Below are 19,590 nucleotides of genomic sequence, written 5' to 3'. Positions count from 1 at the left end.
GCAGACGGCGACTGGAACGTAGCTCCAGGTAGGGCAGGAACGCAGGAGGACTTCGGGATCTTGGCGCGTCCTACCCCCAACGCTCCCACTCCCACGACACCGAGAACGTCTGTTGCCCCAGCAGCGTTCCCGGTACCCACATACGCGGATATCGCTGCAATACCACGTGCCACTGTCCCGTATGGGCCTCCTGACCTCACCTCCGACCATTTGGCCTCTATGGGCGCCCGAGCACCTGCTGCACCTTCGTATCCTCAGTGGCGTCCACCTCATCCGGTCTGCTTTTACTGCGGTATACGGGGCCACATATCGCGTTACTGCCGTCGCCGCCAGCTGGATGTAAGCCGAGGCTATGCCGATTTCGAGCCAGACGAGCTCCGACGACACGATGCTTACTACCCCGGTCCGTCCGCTTTCACGCAGCGTCGTTCTCCATCTCCTCCAGCGTCTCCACATATGCCTCAGGATTCCCGTTCGGCCCGACGACGTTCTTTGCCCAACCGCCGTTCTGCATCACCACTTCGCCCCATCTCCCGCCTTGCTGACCAACACTCGGAAAACTAAGGATTGCAGTTTTTGGAGGGAAACCTGCGTCCTGACGAACATCGGAAATACCTCCTTGTCGCCCGGCCAATATGCTATCTGTAACTCTCGAAGGTGTTCCTGTGAAAGCTCTCGTCGATACTGGTGCCGCTGTTTCCGTTCTGCCTAGTGATTTGTGCTCACGGCTCCGTAAAGTCAGAACGCCTTATCTTGGACCCGTTTTACGCGGCTCTAATAACGTACTCATTCACCCCGACGGACAATGTACGGCTCGTGTTTTGATCGACGGCATTCGTCACCACATTGAGATGATTGTGCTACCCGCGTGCATCCATGAACTGATTCTCGGCTGGGACTTCCTGCATTCTGCCTCCGCTGTTATATCATTGTTATACTCTCATTGATCGCCTTCGTGGTTTAACTAAACCACCCAACAGCCGCTTGCGACGCCAGCTTCGACTATTTCGCCTTCAAGATGGGGTGCTTCATCGTCGTCCACATCACAGATACCACGGATGCACCTATGTTGGAGTCATCACCCTCCATCTTGAACTTGGCTGTCGCTGCAGACTACGTCCTGCACCCTGGTGACGAACACGTTGTAGCTGTCGCCTCCAGCCAGGGAACCGATGGAGACGCACTGGTTACCCCATCTTCACGCTGCACTTCACGAGGAATTCTAGTCGCCCCTTGTCTCGTCCAGTTTTCATGTGGCCAAGCCCTTCTGTTCGCCTGCAACACAACCCCAGATCCTGTGCTGTTACCCAAAGGGATGACCGTGGCAACCTTCACCGACCCACCACTGATATCTATCGCAGCTCTCTCACCTTCTTCGTCACCAGTACCAACCTCAGGTTCGGATTCTTCTTCTCTCCGAGCCCTAATTGGTTCCGACCTAACCGCTGCCCAGTCGGATGCGTTACTCGCCCTTTTGGCTAAGCACACATCCTGCTTAGATAGCTGTGCCACCGCACTGGGCCAGACTTCCGTGGCTGCACACCGCATCGAAACAGATGGTTCTGCAATTATATGCCGTCGCCCATATCGTGTTTCGCCGTCGGAACGGAAGGTCATTGAAGAACAAGTTGATGAGATGCTAGCACGCAATATTATACAACCTTCATCCAGTTCCTGGGCGTCTCCTGTCGTTCTCGTGAAGAAAAAGGATGGTTCCGTTTGCTTTTGCGTTGATTATCGAGCGCTCAATAAGATTACAACCAAGGATGTGTATCCTATGCCTCGAATTGACGACGCCTTAGATACACTATATTTTTCCAGCCTCGATCTGCGATCGGGATATTGGCAGATTCCCATGAACGAGGCTGACAAAGAGAAAACCGCTTTCGCCACTCCGGACGGACTTTATGAATTTAATGTAATGCCATTTGGCCTGTGCAACGCTCCAGCCACGTTTGAGCGTATGATCGACACTGTTCTTCGTGGCCTAAAATGGAACACCTGCCTCTGTTATCTGGATGACATCTTTGTTTTTCTTCCAGCTTCAGCCAACACCTGCAGAGATTAGACGAAGTCCTCCAATGTCTTTCAAATGCTGGCCTCCAGATTAATACTAAAACGTGCACATTCGCCAGCAGAAGCATCAAAGTACTGGGTCACGTCGTTTCCAAAGGCGGCATCCAACCAGACCCTGAGAAGATTGCTGCTGTGCTTCAATTCCCTTGCCCATCGAATCAAAAAACATAGCGCAGTTTTCTCGGCCTGGCGTCTTACTTTCGCCGTTTTACACGCAATTTTGCTACAATAGCAGCTCCTATACATAAGCTACTGGTCACCGGCGCCTCTTTTACATGGTGCGAAGACTGTGAGTCGGCATTTCAAGCCCTTAAGAAACATCTCACTTCCGGACCGGTGCTTCGCCATTTTGATGAGAGGGCGCCCACTATACTCCACACTGACGCAAGTGCACAAGGTATCTGAGCAGTGCTCCTGCAACGGAGTCCCGCGTCTAAAGAGCAGGTTGTGGCGTATGCCAGCCGGACCCTCTCACCATCTGAACGGAACTACACGATGACAGAGCAGGAATGCCTGGCTATTGTTTGGTCCATTCAGATGTTTCGCCCGTATCTCTACGGTCGCCACTTCACTAGCGTCTCCGATCATCATGCTCTGTGTTGGCTGTCATCTATGAAGAACATGTCAGGACTCCTGGGACGCTGGATACTGAGCTTACAAGAATATGATTTCACGATAACGTAGGGGTCTGGCCAATGTCATCATGATGCTGACGCACTGTCTCGATGCCCGCTTTCGCCTTCTATCGATCGTGTGCAATCACCGTCTCTACCACATCGCTCTGACGCAACGCCTGCCTCCTACCAGCTCACGCTAATGTCACTGGATCAAGCTCAGCTTTCTTCAAGCTCCCATTTAACTTCCCTTCAGCCCGCAGACTCCTACTGTCGAACTCTCATTGATCGCCTTCGTGGTTTAACTAAACCACCCAACAGCCGCTTGCGACGCCAGCTTCGACTATTTCGCCTTCAAGATGGGGTGCTTCATCGTTATATTTATCATCCCACAGGTAACAAGTGGGTCCCAGTCAAACCTCTCTGCCTTCGTCTTCGAGTTTTAGAAGCATTTCATGATGACGTTGCCGCCGGCCACTTGGGCTTCCACAAGACCTACGACCGCATCAAGACCCACTGCTTCTGGCCTGCATTGTCCCCAACGCTAGCCAAATACGTTGCCTCGTGTGCGTTGTGTCAGCACCGTAAGCGCTCCCCCTCCCCTCCTGCCGGTTTTCTTCAGCCTCTGCGATGTCCGACCGAACCTTTCGAGTTCGTTGGAATTGACTTACACGGTCTCTTGCCGTTGACGCCCTCCGGTCACCGCTGGATCGTCACTGCGGTAGACCACTTAACAAGATACGCCGAGACTGCGCCTCTTCGATCTGGTGCTGCTTTTGAGGTTGCTGACTTTTTCTTGCAATCCATAGTCTTGCGCCATGGCGCTCCTCGCGTTCTTTTGTCCGATCGTGTCAAAGCCTTCATGTCCCGCGTCCTCGAGGAAGTCTTGCGGGAGACTAATACGAAGCATAAAACCACTTCTACATATCACCCGCAAACCAACGGCCTTACTGAACGCTTCCTCTGAACGCTCTCTGACATGATATCTACGTTCAGTGGAAGCGTTGAAACGCTCTCTGACATGATATCTATGTCGAGGTCGCGGGATCGAATCCCGGCCACGGCGGCCGCATTTCGATGGGGGCGAAATGCGAAAACACCCGTGTACTTAGATTTAGGTGCACGTTAAAAAACCCCAGGTGGTCCAAATTTCCGGAGTCCCCCACTACGGCGTGCCTCATAATCAGAACTGGTTTTGGCACGTAAAACGCCATAATAAGAAGAAGAATAATAATGATATCTACGTACTTACGTCCTGACCACACAAACTGGGACAACATCCTTCCTTTTGTTACATTCGCTTACAATACTGCGATACAACGAACTACCGGTTAAAGCCCTTTCTTCCTCGTGTATCGACGATCTGCCGCCTCCGTCTTCGACACCGAATTCTTTTTCTCTCCTGCTGCGCCCAACACCTCCCTCCCAGAAGAGCTTGCAGCTCGAGTCGCGCATTGCCGTGAAATTGCTCGTCGCAACACCGCCGCTACCCAAGAAGAAAGAAAACGTCGCTGCGACAGTAAACGCCGCGACATCGCCTTCCATCCTGGAGACCAAGTCCTCCTATGGTCGCCGGTTCGAACCCCTGCAGTTTCCGAGAAATTTCTTCACCGGTACATTGGGCCCTACACAGTCCTACAACAAACTTCTGCAGTGAACTATCTAGTCACTCCGCTTCACTCCGTCGCGGACCGCCGTCGTCGTAGTGCAGAAATTGTTCACGTCTCCCGCATGAAGCACTTTATTTCCCCTTCAGCCGATCTTTAGAATGCGGCCAGGTTGGCCGCTTCCACGAGGGGGGGAATTAGTGTAAGCACATTTAACGTACTTCATAGTTCTCATTTGTACATAGCCATCATCATCCCTGTTTGTCTTCTTCGTGTTCGAGCCTGGGCCGTGCCTGGGCAATAAATGGGTCTGCCAGTGCTGCCTCTCCTGGTCGTCGTCCGTCTTTCAATTTAAACGATATTGTCGGTATTGACGCAAAAATATGATAGCACTATCCTACTCTCCGGAACTGATGAAGCCGATCTAGCGTCAAGATGTAATCACGTTCTTGAGAAGCTCGTATTTTGGTCACATTCTAACTGCCTCAAAATTAACCCAGCTAAAACTAAGGTACTTTTCTTCCGTGCAAAAAATAAAGTAAATAATTTAAAACAGGATATATACTGCGATGGGCTCAGGATAGAAATCGTCAATGAATATAAAATTCTCGGAGTAACATTTAGCTTAAATCTCTCATGGGTTTCGCATGTTGACAACTTATGAAAAAAACTTTGAATGACCACAGGAGCTCTATCGTCTTGCTGTGCAATTTTCCCAGTGGAAGCAAAAAAACAGATTTATTCTGCGCTGCTCGCTTCTCATATTGATTATTGTAGTCTCGTATGGTTGACCACTACACAAAGAAATATTACAAGGATTTGTTTATTACAAAAGAAAGTTGTTCGCAATATTGCAAATATTGATTATTTAGCTTCCACGGAATATTATTTTAGGTTGTACAACACTATGAAAATAAAACATATGTACCAATTTCATGTTCTGCGTTCATTCTGTCTTCACCTACTTTTAAAATTGTTATTACCACAATAGCACTGCTTCTGCAATATACCAATGTTCGTACACGTTGTCCTGACTTCTGGCTAATACCACGTTTCCGTACTTTTTACAAGCTGCAGCCTTTGAAATATAATCTTCCGGTAATCCTCAATAAATATGAGCATATAGCGACGCCCACACTAGCATTACTACGTCAGCTCTTTTCTTAAATCATACCTATACTACTATTGTTGTGAAGCTACATACATTAGTAATTCTTTTTTTAACAGAAGCTAAATGGTCCTGTGTCTGCTTGTATTTCACGTTGTAGTGTTTTAGAGTGTAATATATTTTCCTGATGTATTATATGTGTATACGTGTGTCTCCATAAGTGAAATCATATATATATATATATATATATATATATATATATGGTATTTCCCCCTTTTTTCATTATATTCGAGTTTTTATGTATTTTTTGTTTTTATATAAATCATATTTTAAATTTTATAGCAATCCATTTAGTATTGTGTATTATAATTCCTATAGTGTATTCTTATTGTGATGAACTATTATTTTCGGTTTCGTATGTTTTTGTTTAACGGTTCGACATGCACTTCGAAGCAGGTCACACAACTAAGCGAAGTGGTCCATGACCTTGCGCTCAACCTAAACAACCGAAGCCAGACAGACATGATCCTCCTCGACTTCAGTAAAGCATTTGATTGTGTAAGCCATGTTAAATTAGTTGCAAAATTAGAGGCTACGATCGGCAATGGTCAGGTCACTGCATGGACAAAACACTTCTTATCGCATCGAACACAGCATGTTATTTTAGATAGCACCCCTTCCAGGTCTGTAGCTGTCACCTCCAGTGTTCCCCAAGGATCAGTGTTGGGCCCATTGCTATTTTTGATCTTTATTAACGACATTACTACTAACATTGAATGTGACATTAAGCTCTTCGCTGATGATTGTATTATTTATAAAGAAATTGTCAGTTACGAATACCACTTATTATTAAACAGAGCACTCGAATTGGTGTCCAATTGGTGTAAAGAATGGCAAATGTCAATCAACACCACTAAATCTGTATGCATGTCCTTTACAACAAAAAAGAAGCCCTCAGAATTTTCTTACGCTCTCGGTGGCACTTGCCTGAACAAAGTAAATAACCACAAATACCTAGGTTTGACATTCACTTCTGACCTTTCATGGAACTTATATTGATAATATTACCTCAGTCGCATTACGCAAGCTTTTTTTTTCTTAGACGATGTTTACGCCTTGCACCGAAACACACCAGACTACTAGCTTATACAACGTTTGTTCGCTCCGTTTTAGAATACGCTAACATTATCTGGTTTCCGCACACATCAACTAATATATCAAAACTAGAAAAAGTGCAAAGAAAGGCTGTGAGATTCATCTTTAACAAATACAGGCCCTATGACTCCCCTACAAACCTCTTAGCTGATGCAGGCCTTAAAACACTATCTGTTAGGGCCAGACAAGCCCGCTTAAAATTCATCTACCAACTAATTACTAACTAGCACGGCAGCTATAAGATAGACCGAGCCATGTACGTTACTTTGTCTACATCACGTCTATCACAAAATAAGCACCCATTTACACTAAACCAGTACAGTGTTCGTAATGACACGTTCAAGTTTTCACTTTTTCCTCGTGCGATCAAAGAATGGAATCTCCTCAACTCAGACATAGTTTCCTCTCCGTCACTTTCATCGTTCATCAACCAACTACAGACATCAAACACAGAAGACGCCATTTAACACACCCACAAATATTCACTGTAATGCTTGTTCCTACGCGTGGAAATTCTGCATTTCAAGCCCCAAACTGGTCACTGCTGCGCTTTTATCTGTTAGCTGTATAACTTCTCTAATCTTACAAGGGTCATATGTTCGCTATTTTTATATAAATTCTAGTAATACTATAATTGTTACTCAGTGATATTGTTATACTAACCAAAAGCGTTGTATTTCACATCGTCATTGGTGTTTTTCTTTTCCCTTTTCTTTTTTTACTGTACCATGTAGTAGGACCTGTTTGTTTCTCTTGAAAACTGTCTACTACAATGCCCACCTGCTTTGGTCTCACTGAGACTGGCAGTATCGCAAATAAAAATAAGATGAAAATAAAAAAGTCAAGCCCTGACATGAATATGGTGTCCGGGCCTCTGTCAAGCTGCAGACCGCAGCTTTTAGCCCTGTCAACCACCAAATTCTTTTTGGAAATAAATAATTTGAATTTGAAGTATGCCACTTCAGGCCACGCAGGATGCCGTCCATCATGCGTTGAAAGGTGGCGGGTGCGTTGCAGAGACCGAACGGCATTACAGTGAATTCGTACAAGCTGTCTGGTGTTACAAATGTGGTTTTTGAACAGTCAGCGTCAGCCATGGGCACCTGCCAGTAGCCAGAGCGGAGATCTAAGGAGAAAAAAAAACTCCGCTCCTTGTAAACAGTCAGGTGCGTCGTCTATATGTGGCAACAGGTATACATCCTTTCGAGTAATCTTGTTAAGCCTTCGATAATCAACGCAAAATCGTATGGTGCCATCTTTTTTCTTAACTAGGACGACTGGTGATGCCCACGGGCTACTAGAAGGCTGGATGACACCACGTTTGAACATATCGTTCACCTGGTCGTCGACAACGCGTCTTTCGCTCGCCTATACTCGGTACGGATGCTGCCGAATGGGTGCATGGCTTCCGGTGTCGATAGTGTGCGAAACAGTCGTTGTGCGGCCGAGTGACGTTGCTTCACAGTCAAACGAGGAAGAGAAGCTTTGGAGCAAGTGAAGAAGTTCGGCTCGCTGCGTCGTCGTAAGGTCACTGGCAATAGACAGCGTAAAGAGTACTGTGCCGGCATCTACAGAGGCACAAGATACATTGACAAGAGCAGAAGACCAGGCATGTATAATGGTATCTGCTGAAACGGTGATTTTCGACAAGAGTCCTTGTTGGCATGGATAATATCTGTCGAAAACGGAAACAGCTCAATTTCGGCGCGGGCGCAGTCAATGATGGCATGATGTGTGGAGAGAAAGTCCCATCCTAATATGAAGTCGTGAGAACATGATGGCAACACGATGAATTCGATGACATAGAGAACCTCCTGAATGACGACACGAGCGGTGCTGGCACCAGATGGCTCGACGTGCTGCGCGTTGGCCGTCCGAAGGGATAATCCAGAAAGCGGTGTCGTCACTTTTCCAAATTTGCGGCAAATACGGGCATCTATCGCTGAAAGTGCAGCGCCGGTGCCGAGCAGGGCTAGCGTCAATATTCCTTCTATTGCGATTTCAATAACGTTTTTCGGGGAACTATGAGGCATTATACATTTTGCTGACACCACAGTTCTTGCCTCCTGAACTGCGATATTTAGCTTTCCTGCCGCAAAGGGCTCCGCCGACGGCGCATGGGCGAAACGGAGCGCCGGCGAGGAGATGGTGAACGGCGATCGGAGAAGGCGGCCTCAGCGGCAGGAGGATATTCATAGCCTACCGAATAATTGCGGTGTTGTTGGAAACGTGGCGCATGTGGACGAACATTGTTAGAGACGTTCGGTGCAAGTAGGCGACAGTGACGTGCCACGTGTCCAGCACGGCCACAAAAACAAATCTGACGGTTGTCTTCCATGCGCCAATGGTCTTGAGGTCGTGCATGCTGTACCACTGGTCGAGCGGGAGGGGATACAGGTGGGTGCAAAGGCGGGCGAAGTGGACCGTAGGTCTGCAGTCCAGGTCTCGCAGCGACTTCGGCGTACGTCAGGGGAGCGGCAGTCGGGGCCTGATGGAACGAAGGCGGGACGTGCTCGACTACCTGCTCCTTGATGACATATTGCAGAGTAGTCGCCAATGGAGAACTCGACTGGCCGTGTGTAAGCGGCATCAGCGAAAGCTGACGGGCAACTTCTTTACGGACGAACTCCTTTATCTGTACTAACAGCGAAGTGTTATCCGGGGCAACAGCCAAGCTCGACATTGAAGTGGCCTGTGGAAGAGATTGGCGGGTGGCTACGCGTTGTTTGCATAGATCATCGAAGCTTTGGCAGAGACTGACGAGTTCTGACACTGTTGCCGGGTTTTTCGGCAGCAGCATCTAGAGGGCGTCGTCTTCAAGGCCTTTCTCTGAATCACCTCTGCTTCAATGATCTCTGCATCAGCCATTGCGGCGTCAACGCGGTTACAGAGGTCGACAACATCTTCTGTGTAACTGGTAAATGTATCCCCGCTTTGTTGCAAACCACCACGCACGACCACGCAAACGTTGCTCGGCGCGAAGCTTGCGAACGGCGGGGCGCCCGAACACATTCGTTATGTTAGCTTTGAAGGCCGCCCACGTCGTGAGATCACGTTCGTGGTTTCGGTGCCACACGCTGGCGACACCGCTCAAGTAAAACGACACGTAATTCCGCTTTTGGGTGTCGTCCCAGTGGTTGTGGGTGCTCACCTGGTCGTATTCAGCGAGCCAGTCTTCTACGCCAAAGAACACTGGCTCTCCGCTACGGAGAGCCATTCGCTCTCTGGTATACGCCCTACCAGCAGGTAGGGCGTAGCTGTTCAGCGTGCCGATCTTCTTCCTCACATTACAAACATATGCAGGGTGTTTTATTGTGTCGTTTATAGAATTTTTTAAATAACCCGCGTGTATCACAATTATACTAAATGAGCTAGATTACTCTCTAAGGCCGACATTATTTGCACAAAAAATAAAAGTTATTATCTGAACAATGAGCAAATTTGGTTAATTACATTTTCAACTGATCGCCTTGAACCACATGTCGCAGTTTACGAATTGAATCTTTTAAAGTCATATACACTTGAAACAAATTCTTAAAACGACACTAATTACGCGATAGGCACTCCCAAAATTTGCGACGAAATGCATTAGGGTTCCAGTAACTTTTGAGCTTTGTTGCATTAAAATGTGCTTTCTCGGACAATTAAGTGCAACAACAGCGCATTTTTATGGCAAGATTGACTACATCTAACACTGAACTGGTGTTCGCTTCAAAATCACTGGGTTCAATTCATGTATTCCAATTCGTGCGCTAAAAAAATACTTAGTTGAACAGGCATTTAGTGAGATTTTGTTGATTACTGAATTATCTGTATCGAATTTCTAATGTAAGTGGTGTATACTTGTTCGCGTATTCCTGCTCAATAAGCAGATTTTCGCTAAATGCCAATTGCCATTTTATAAGATTGTTACAGGATTAAAATAAAGCATTCATTATTTACAGACAAGAATTACGTAGTCAATGCCTGCAGTGCGACCCTCGATACGCTCCCTGTTGGCTTTTAAGATACGCGGTTTCTGTCAATTGAAGATCAATTAATGTTCAAAAAAGTATTGTTATTTATATGACCTGTGGAAAAAGTTAAGTTCAAGAATGCTTCAATCAGCGTTTGTGAAAGCGCTACGAGAGAAAGAAATAAAAATGCGGCAGTGCCCATCTCGGTATGACTGTCGTCGGCAATGCTTTAGCATTGAATCAATATAGCGCCCCAACATATTGGCACCGTCGAAACGAGGTATGTATTAGGCGTGTACCCTTACGCCCTTCCACAAGAACACTCGGCGTCATCTAGCGTCGTCAACGCGATGTTCGCGCACGGACTCCGAAATGCACGGCGCCTGCATGAGAAGCGCATCATGCAGAAACCGGGCTCCTTTTTCACGCTTCTTTATAGACATGCTACGCCATCTAGCGGTACTGCCACGAAGTCCGCGCCTGCTCTCCGAGACGAGGCATTCAGGAGCACATTATGACTAACCATAGTTCGTGACAGGTTCATTGAAGAGCGGCACATACCCAGTGCATTTATGACTTGAGGCCGGATATTTAGGCATTAAAAAAGCGCCTTTTAGGCGCCAAAAATAGGCAGGCAAAACAACGTTTTAGGCCTCCAACGTCGTAAATATAGGCACAATAAATTTTTACATAAATGCAAATAATTTTAAATAAAGACGTGCGCGGCCTATATCTACGAAAGGAAAACAAGAAATGTTATTGTCTATGATGGCACAAAAGCGCCAATAGTTGAACATAGCCGTGAAATTGTCCCATAAAACTTCTGGAGTAATGACGATCAATTGGCTTCATTCAATAAGCACACTGCTCATATTCATGCTCAATGGCCACGGTACTCGAGCGTCGCATACAGCGAAACAGGCATGAAAAATACTTGAAAGCTGGGAATACTGATTAAAAAACTGATACTTTGTGTCTGTCTGACGCAATTAAATTAAGACACAACAAAAACATACAAATAACAATTGCAAGAGAGACTACGATTTATTAAGAAATTAGCATTTTCTGAGATGAGGACTGTTAGGTACAACTCTTCGCACGTTTCTCATATACAATGACATTATCCGAATTGTACAGGCCAGACGTCCCAACACTGCCAAGTACACTTCCGCCCATTTGAAGTGTACGTGTTTGAAGAAATATGTTTGGAGAGCCAGGGGAACGTAGTCGAAGGATCACTGTGAAGATTGTGAAAACAATAGCAAACTACCACCATCTCCAGATTTTCGGATTCAAAATTGTGCCTCTTCTCACTGAGAATGATCTCGTACGCTTAGAAGGAACGCCCGATGGCGGTGCACACCTTAAAAAGTAAATTACAAGTAAAACAAAAGCCGCGTGCACATCACATTTTTCTTTCTTCTTTTGCTCTTCACTCTCCTTTCCCCTGACGGCACTCCGCGGTTTCGCATTCGCCAACCGCTCGCGCAATGTCAGCGCGTCGGCGTGTGCTGGCCGGCGCGTCTCCTTTCAGTGCTGCTAGCAGTTGTTTTCCGGGAGTTGGTTGAACTAAATGACTAGGTTGAACCCCATAGAGTTCCGAACAGTCAATGTTGCCCGGTAACATGAATAACGGTCTCTAACTGCACTCGAAAGCGAAACTTTAGGCTAAATAGTGTTCATATAGGCACCGATATTGAAAATAGGCATTTATTGGCATTTATAGGCATTTAGGCACAAACGCCAAAATAGGCATTTATAGGCACTATAAGAACGCTTTAAAAGCCCTTCTTAACCTCTAATTCATGCTCATATATCGAAGTGGGGCGATATGAGCGCAAGGAATCAAAAAGGCATTTGCCTAAAATCCGGTCTCTATTTATGACGCAGCCTGCTAATGTAATGGGTTGCTGTCGTTGAAGAACCTTTGTAACGTTGGTTCGATTCCGTTCAGCCTTGGGGAAGTTTAAGGGTTCCTACTCTTCATTTTATAGTGGTACATATCGATTGCTTGATAAATTTCCAATTCGTCACGCCCATTTCGTGCGTTCTCTCTAAGTCATCGTCGACAGTTTGGGAACTGCTTACAGTCGATATGACTTCCAACTTGCCCGCCTCGCTGTAGTCCTACAAAAAGTCGCCGTCTCGCCCTAAAGACGAAGCATTCAAGCTTGACTTCGAACGCCCCGCAGAGTAACTCCAAGATTGGGCGCGCGCTGCCGCGCTCAGCCGCACAATGCGCAGCCACGGCCCGAGTAGAAGCGGAGACGCGCACTACCATGCCTATCTCCCCCTCCGACCTTCGCCCAATTTCCCTCCCACCTTCAGCATACGTCGCGCGGCCGCGATTTTGTCGCACTTCGGCTTTATACGGAACATTACAGTGACACCGACGGCGATGACAACGGTGAAAATTCCCATTCCCAATTCATATGTGCATATAACCTGTTGAAATCGTTATCGTTTCCATTTGCTGGTTTACCCTTACCAAGTACCATGTACCAACTTGCCCAACAAGCCACCCTTACGTGTCATGTACTTTCTATCGCAATAAAAGGCGGAGGTCTTCACCCACCCTCGTAAGGGGGTCCGTAGCGGATTGAAGCTTCCGAAGACGAATATGGAGCCCGTGGCAATGCCCAGTGATCCGAGCACGTCGGCGGCCGCGTTGTGCCACACGTTGAGGTCGTAGAAGGAGCTCTCGTGCACGTGCAGCATGGTGAAGATGCCCAGTATGGCGCCGTTCTTTTGCATGGTGAAGAAGAGGAACAGGGTGAGGATCACCAGCGGGGAGGGTGCTACCAGTCGAAGAAGCTGTGTGGGCAGCCGTCAGAAAAGGAGCGTCCACGTAAGAGTCAACAAATCTGTCAATAGGTCAAATAATCAAAATAAAGCAAAATAAAGTATAAACCAACCTATACATCAAAGAACGTGAAGTTGTTTTAGAGAGTGATTTACGACATTCTGATGCCTTACGGGACAATTTTGCCACTGCCTAAAATCTACCCAAGACAGTGCAAACGCTTCAAAATATCTGATGCAATTCCTTTGCTTTACCAGAGCATTTTCGAATGCTTTGTCATAGCCGAGCATAGTATTTCTATATTCTCCATTAGGCCCGACGCACGTTCCAGCATGCTGCGCCGTCTTTACCGACACCGGCGTCCGGCTGCGGGTTGTGACCGATGCTCCGGGTCAAATGGCCCCCTCAGGGCTTCAACAAAGGCTACGTTGCTGGCTCTAGCTTGACTGAAAATTGATATCTACCACTCCCACCGCATGCCGCCGCATGTCCAGGAGCGGCTTGGAACTCCCCTTTAAAACTTCGCTGCAAAATGTTTATTTTTAGATACGCGAAATAGAGATTTGCTGTCTCCGTAGGCCTTTAGCCGTGATGACTGGACATGGCTCGAGTAACATCTATGCATGAATGTTATACAAGGCATAGAGTTTCCTGCAATCACTAGAGGGAACTCGGGCGCTGAGATCATTCAGTAACCATGGGAATGATGGGTAGTACATGGATTTGTCCGATCTTCACGCTTGGGGCTTCAGACGTATCGTGGCTTCGTTTATTACGCTTTATACCCTGACCTTGATTATTATGCTTGACTGTGACCTCCGGTCTTGGAGGTCACAGTCAAGCGCACGCAAAGGGTTCTGCGGAGGTGAGCGCTCCGAAACGTTAGCAAACCCACGCTAGAAGGGCGGAGGGAGGGGGGGACAGGTGAGCGCACGTATCCTAGTTCAACACAGCCGCGGCTGTGCATGGCGCGCCTGAGTACGTACGCCGCTAGTGCAAATATTGAGCAATCCGAGATTACTTTGGCTCCACGTGCGCTATATCCCCACGCGTCAAGAGTTAGAGGTCATTTTGATTAGCAAAGTGTTACTTACGTTTACATTCAGTGTCATACTTATGATTTTTTATTGTCGTTAATGATCGAAGAATTCAAAAGTATGTTGCGCCTCTGTATGGAGATCGCTTGACCAATGAGGATAAGCACATCAGTTAAAATTATTGTTCGGGCAAATTGTGTCACCGTGTTGGGGTTGTTTATACCTTATGCACGCAGTGAAGAAAGTGTGCTCTTCTAGCGCATCCCATAAATAAAGAGTTGATGTGGTGCTCGTAAGTGTCGTTTTCTTTGCGCGGTGCCTGTTTTTGCGTGTTAAAATTAATGCACAATAAGCAGCACAAATTTGTTCAGTAACAAGTATTTTTATTAATTTAATAAAGTTTGCTTGGCTTCATGTACCGACAAGGTTCCCTGTGTTCGGATGACTTGATTTTTTCGTGTGTACAGGTACAACTGCAGTCACCTAAGCATATGACAGGCGCTGTCCTTCCAATGGTCTGTGCATGGAGAGGTATACTCACCCACATGAATGTGCGTATGTTAAGCGCAGCGAGAAATATTAGCAGCCAGACGGCAGCCGAGCAGTACAGCAGGTCTCGGCTGATGGCCTTTGGACCCTTGTTCAGGATGTGGTTCCTGCAAAATTTTTGAGCCAAATATTTCAAGTCAGATTTTTTTAACTCACCGAGAAAGATCTGAAAGCACGAAAGCATGCGCTGTCAAGTATTTAAATTGGTTGCACTGATTTTGGCGTACAGGTGTGGCGGTTACTCGTAGCGCCGATTTCCAACCCTAAGCACTATGAGATAGATGGAAAAGTCCCCTATTGAGAAAGGGGAGTAGTTATGTTAGTAATCAAGTACAATAGATACATATCTGCAATAACTGCTGAAACAAGGATGTCTAAATAACTTGCGGTGACCAAATCAAGTACAATAGTTACATATCTGCAATAACTGCTGAAACAAGGATGTCTAAAAAACTTGCAGTGACCAAGATTATTTTTAAGAAATCACATTTCAGCAATAAAACGTGCGTGGCTGTCACTGCTTAACATTTACAGTATTGGCAAGACTGATATCTCGTCAGGGGTCAATTTTGTGGTGTCCATATATATTCATCGGCACTCTTTTGTCACGTAGCTGATGTGGCATTGAGTGTCTGAATCTCAGGAAGAAAGAAGCGTGGTAGCTTATTGAAGTGGCACCCAGCTGTGCTGCAAACAATGTAAAATAGTTTTAAATGTAGTATATAGATATATAGTGGTCTGCTGAACACCTGGAAACCCTTTGTCGGGCTTAACAGCTCTAGCATTAGAAGCCCTTTATCAAGCGCAATGGCGGCACCCTAATGAGAACTCTCGCACATATTAGTGGCGTCATCTCGTCTATTTTCGACCGCTAGTTTGTGCCTAGGTGAGTAAATCTATTACCACTAATTCTGTCTTTTGGAAGTTGACGAGTCAAATTACTAAAAGAAAGTACCCATTGAAAACGTTTTGTCGCAAAATTTGGTGTGCCTAAAAGGTCACGTGCATTGCGACATTTCATTTTTTATTGCGATCAATTATATGGATACTCCAGGCACATTTCTGCCATCGCCGTGAGATTCTGTATCAAGTCGGAACACGGTAACATCGTTGCCCCGCGCCGTCAGCTGGCGATCGCAGCGCCATCTCGCACGCGCGAGGGGAGAAAGTTGGGGTAGAGGCGTGCTTCTTCGGTCGCGTGCAAGGCACGGGGGGTGACGAGGGAGGTCGAGGGGAGGTGGTTGTACTTTGGCGGCGGCTGCTTACGGTGCGGCCGTGCGGGCGCCGTATCTTGAAAGCAATCTGAGGCGTGGAAAAGTGTGCGCCCGCGTGGGCATCATCTTCAAAGCAATCTGCGATCTGGACAAAGTGCAACTAGCGCCAGTAGCTTTGTATGCGCTTTGCTTTCGGCGTTCGCGTTGAGGCGAGAGACGGCATGAGGATCAATTCACTCGCTGCTGCGGCTTCTTCTTTGAAGGGCTTTACGTGCGAAAACCAGTTCTGATTATGAGGCACGCCGTAGTGGAGGGCTCCGGATTAATTTTGACCACCTCGGGTTCTTTAGCGTGCACTACAACGCAAGCACACGGGCGTTTTTGCATTTCGCCTCCATCGAAATGCGACCGCCACGGCCGGGATTCGATCCCGCGACCTAGTGCTCAGCAGCGCTCGTGTGCGCACTCCAGCGTTTTGACAGGGAGTTTCCGGTCATAGAGCGAGATGTGTTAATTTTTACCTGTGCAGGCATGCCACTGTGCTTGTTAATTTAATTAGTACCCGAAGGTTTACAAGTTTATACAGTCGATAAAACTACTAGCCTTAGTTCGTTTCATCATCACCTTCCCCAACCTATATTTATGTTCACTGCAGAACTAAGGCTTCTTCCTGCGATCTCCAATTACGCCTGTCTTGCGTTAGCTGATTCCAACTTGCGCCTGCAAATTTCCTAACTTGATCGCCCCACAAAATTTTCTGCCGTCCTGGACAGCGCTTCCCTTCTCTTGGTATCCATTCTGTAAACAAGCATGAGGACAGGAGGTGCAGAGAGAGAAACAGAGACAGAGAGAGAGCGAGAGTAATAAACAATTAAATTTTTTTAAACTTTCTTGGCGAGGCGGGATTCCAGCCCGGGTACCCACGGTCCGAAGGCGAGCGTCATAACCACCAACGCTTGTAGAGAATGCATTTATGGGAACCATATGATTGCGTTCTACCAACGATTGTAACAGAACTCGCTTTTGGGCGAGAGAAATAGAAAATGAGAGCGAGAGAGAAAGAAATTTAAAAAAGAGAGAGAAAGATAGAGACAGAAAGAAATGAAAAATGAAATGCTGCAAATGAAAAAATCGACGCGTTAGAAACGGTGTCGAAGACACGCTACTCCCTAAACACAAGCCGACTGAAACCGGGGCTCGGTAGCCGGCTTTAAGTCAACAGTAATAAAAGGTCCCAACAGATGGTGCGAGAGCAGGGCGAACGTGAGAAATTTGAATTAAATTCAGCAAAACCTCCAGTGCATCCATGATGGGAGGAGTGAAAGGGGAGGGGGAAGAGCGTGAGGGGTGGGAGGGGGAGAAGAGAGGGTGTTGCGTATCAGGGGCGGCAGAAGACTATGGGATTTAGACATGATTTGCAGCGAAGCACGCAGATATGCGGCCAATTTTTCTCTTAATGTCATTTGAAATATCGGCTATCCCCGTTTGCTCTCTTCCTGTCTCTTAACGTTAGGCCTAACATTTTTCGTTCCATCACTCTTTCGTATCCGATTTTATATCCGATTCCACTGCGCAGACCATTTTTAGGTCAATATTGCTGCTAAAAAAAGAAAAAGTAGTGCGTGACAATCGGGTAAATACCGTCATCAGAATTCGTGAGCTATGGTTACTGCTTGAAAATCTTCCCTGGGGAGGCTGAAAATAGGCATTTTCGATGAGAGGTGTGTGTCTCCAACGCATTCATCATTATCATCATGAGCCTATGTGTATGTCCAGTGCAGGACGAAGGCCTCTCCCTCTGATGTCCAATTACCCCTGTCTTGCGCTAGTTGATTCCAACTTGCGCCTGCAAATTTTCTGACTTCAGCACCGCACCTAGTTTTCCGCCGTCCTCGACTGCGCTTCCCTTCTCTTGGTATCCATTCTGTAACTTCAATGGCCCACCAGTTATCCATCCTACGCATTACATGGCCAGTCAAGCATCATGGAAGGGCCCATGTGGCCAATCCTGTTTCGGTGGGCAAGGCCTCCAAAAAGTCAGCTATCCGCGTTTGTTCTCTGATCCACACCGCTCTCTTCCTGTCTCTTAATGTTAGACCTACCATTTTTCGTTCCATCGCTCTTTGTGCGGTCCTTAACTTGTTCTCGAGTTTCTTTGTTAACCTCCAAGTTTCTGCCCAATTTGTTAGCACCGGTAGAATGCACTGATAGTTCACTTTTCTTTTCAACGACAGTGGTATACTCCCAGTCAGGATTTGCTAATGCCGGCCGTATGCACTCACAACAAATTATATTCTTCTGTAAACTTCCTTCTCGTGATCAGGGTCCTCTGTGAGTAATTAACCTAGATAAACGTACTCCTTTACAGACTCCACAGGCTGATTTGCGATCCTGAATTCATGTTTCCTTGCCAGGCTAATGAGCATTACCTTTGTCTTCTGCATATTAATCTTCAACCTTACTCTTACACTTTCTTGGTTAAGGTCCTTAATCATTTGTTGTAATTTGTTCCCATTGTTGCTGAAAAGGACAAGGTCATCTGCAAACCGAATTTTGCTGAGATATTCGCCGTTGATCCTAACTCGTAAGCCTTCCAAGTATAAGAGCTTGAATGCTTCTACTAAGCGTGCAGTGAATAGCATTGGATAGATTGTGCCTCCTTGCCGGACCCCTTTTTTGATAGGTAACTTATTCAATTCAATTAAAGTTTATTACATATTTAAAAGTTTACATAGTTGTGCATATACAGAAGGAGGTCCCAAGGTTTTATTCACCGTTGGCGGGACTTCCTGTGCAAGCATAACAAGCAAAACTACTAAGTAAAAAAGCAAGAAAACGAGAGAGCATAAATATTACAAAGCAAAAATACATGTAAGTATCAATTACATGTAAGTATCAAATAGCTTGAATACTTCTTCTAAGCATGCAGGGAAGAGCATCGGAGAGATTGTGTCTCCTTGCCTTACCTCTTTCTTAATAGGTAAGTTCGTACTTTACTTCTGGAGAAGCAAGGTAGCTGTGAAATCCTTGTAGATATTTGCTAAGATATTCACGTATGCCTCTGTCATGAGTAAGGCGCCGACGGCGCCATAAAGAAGACAAAGACGATGTGAGCGGAGCGTTCTGAACGGCGCGAGCGCGCGAGGCGCGTGACCCGAGGCGTGATCGAAGGAGAAACGGCGTTGTCTGAGCATTATCGACGTGGTTCCGGGCCAGGAAGGTCGCATCGCCAGCACCGCACTGGCGACGGGAGACTTGGGGGTCTGGCCGAGTCCGTGACGTTGGCCGTCCACGGTGTGGCCGTCGACCTCGGCAAGTTCGGGCGAGGCTCCTGGACGAGCTGCAGCTTCTCACGGCAGGACCAGGCACCCCAGAGAGGCTCCCCCTTCTACGGCAGACCGGCACGTGCGATGATCCCCGGAACGCCACGTCGGCACTCGGGAAAGAAGCTGGACGGAAGCGGCGACCGAG

General features: G+C 46.9%; 1 protein-coding gene across 1 annotated transcript in view; it reads right to left on the bottom strand.

The window, feature by feature from the left end:
• Positions 1-19,590, bottom strand: part of LOC119463541 (sodium-dependent nutrient amino acid transporter 1-like) — a 168,290-nt gene that overhangs the window by 123,963 nt on the left and 24,737 nt on the right. Inside the window, exon 4 of the mRNA XM_049655208.1 lies at positions 14,898-15,012. Coding sequence (XP_049511165.1) covers positions 14,898-15,012 — 115 coding nt within the window. The remainder of the gene's footprint in view (positions 1-14,897; positions 15,013-19,590) is intronic.

The sequence above is a fragment of the Dermacentor silvarum genome, chromosome 9, assembly GCF_013339745.2.
Source record: "Dermacentor silvarum isolate Dsil-2018 chromosome 9, BIME_Dsil_1.4, whole genome shotgun sequence".
Classification (NCBI taxonomy): domain Eukaryota; kingdom Metazoa; phylum Arthropoda; class Arachnida; order Ixodida; family Ixodidae; genus Dermacentor; species Dermacentor silvarum.
This window is presented reverse-complemented; position numbering and strand designations above follow the sequence as displayed.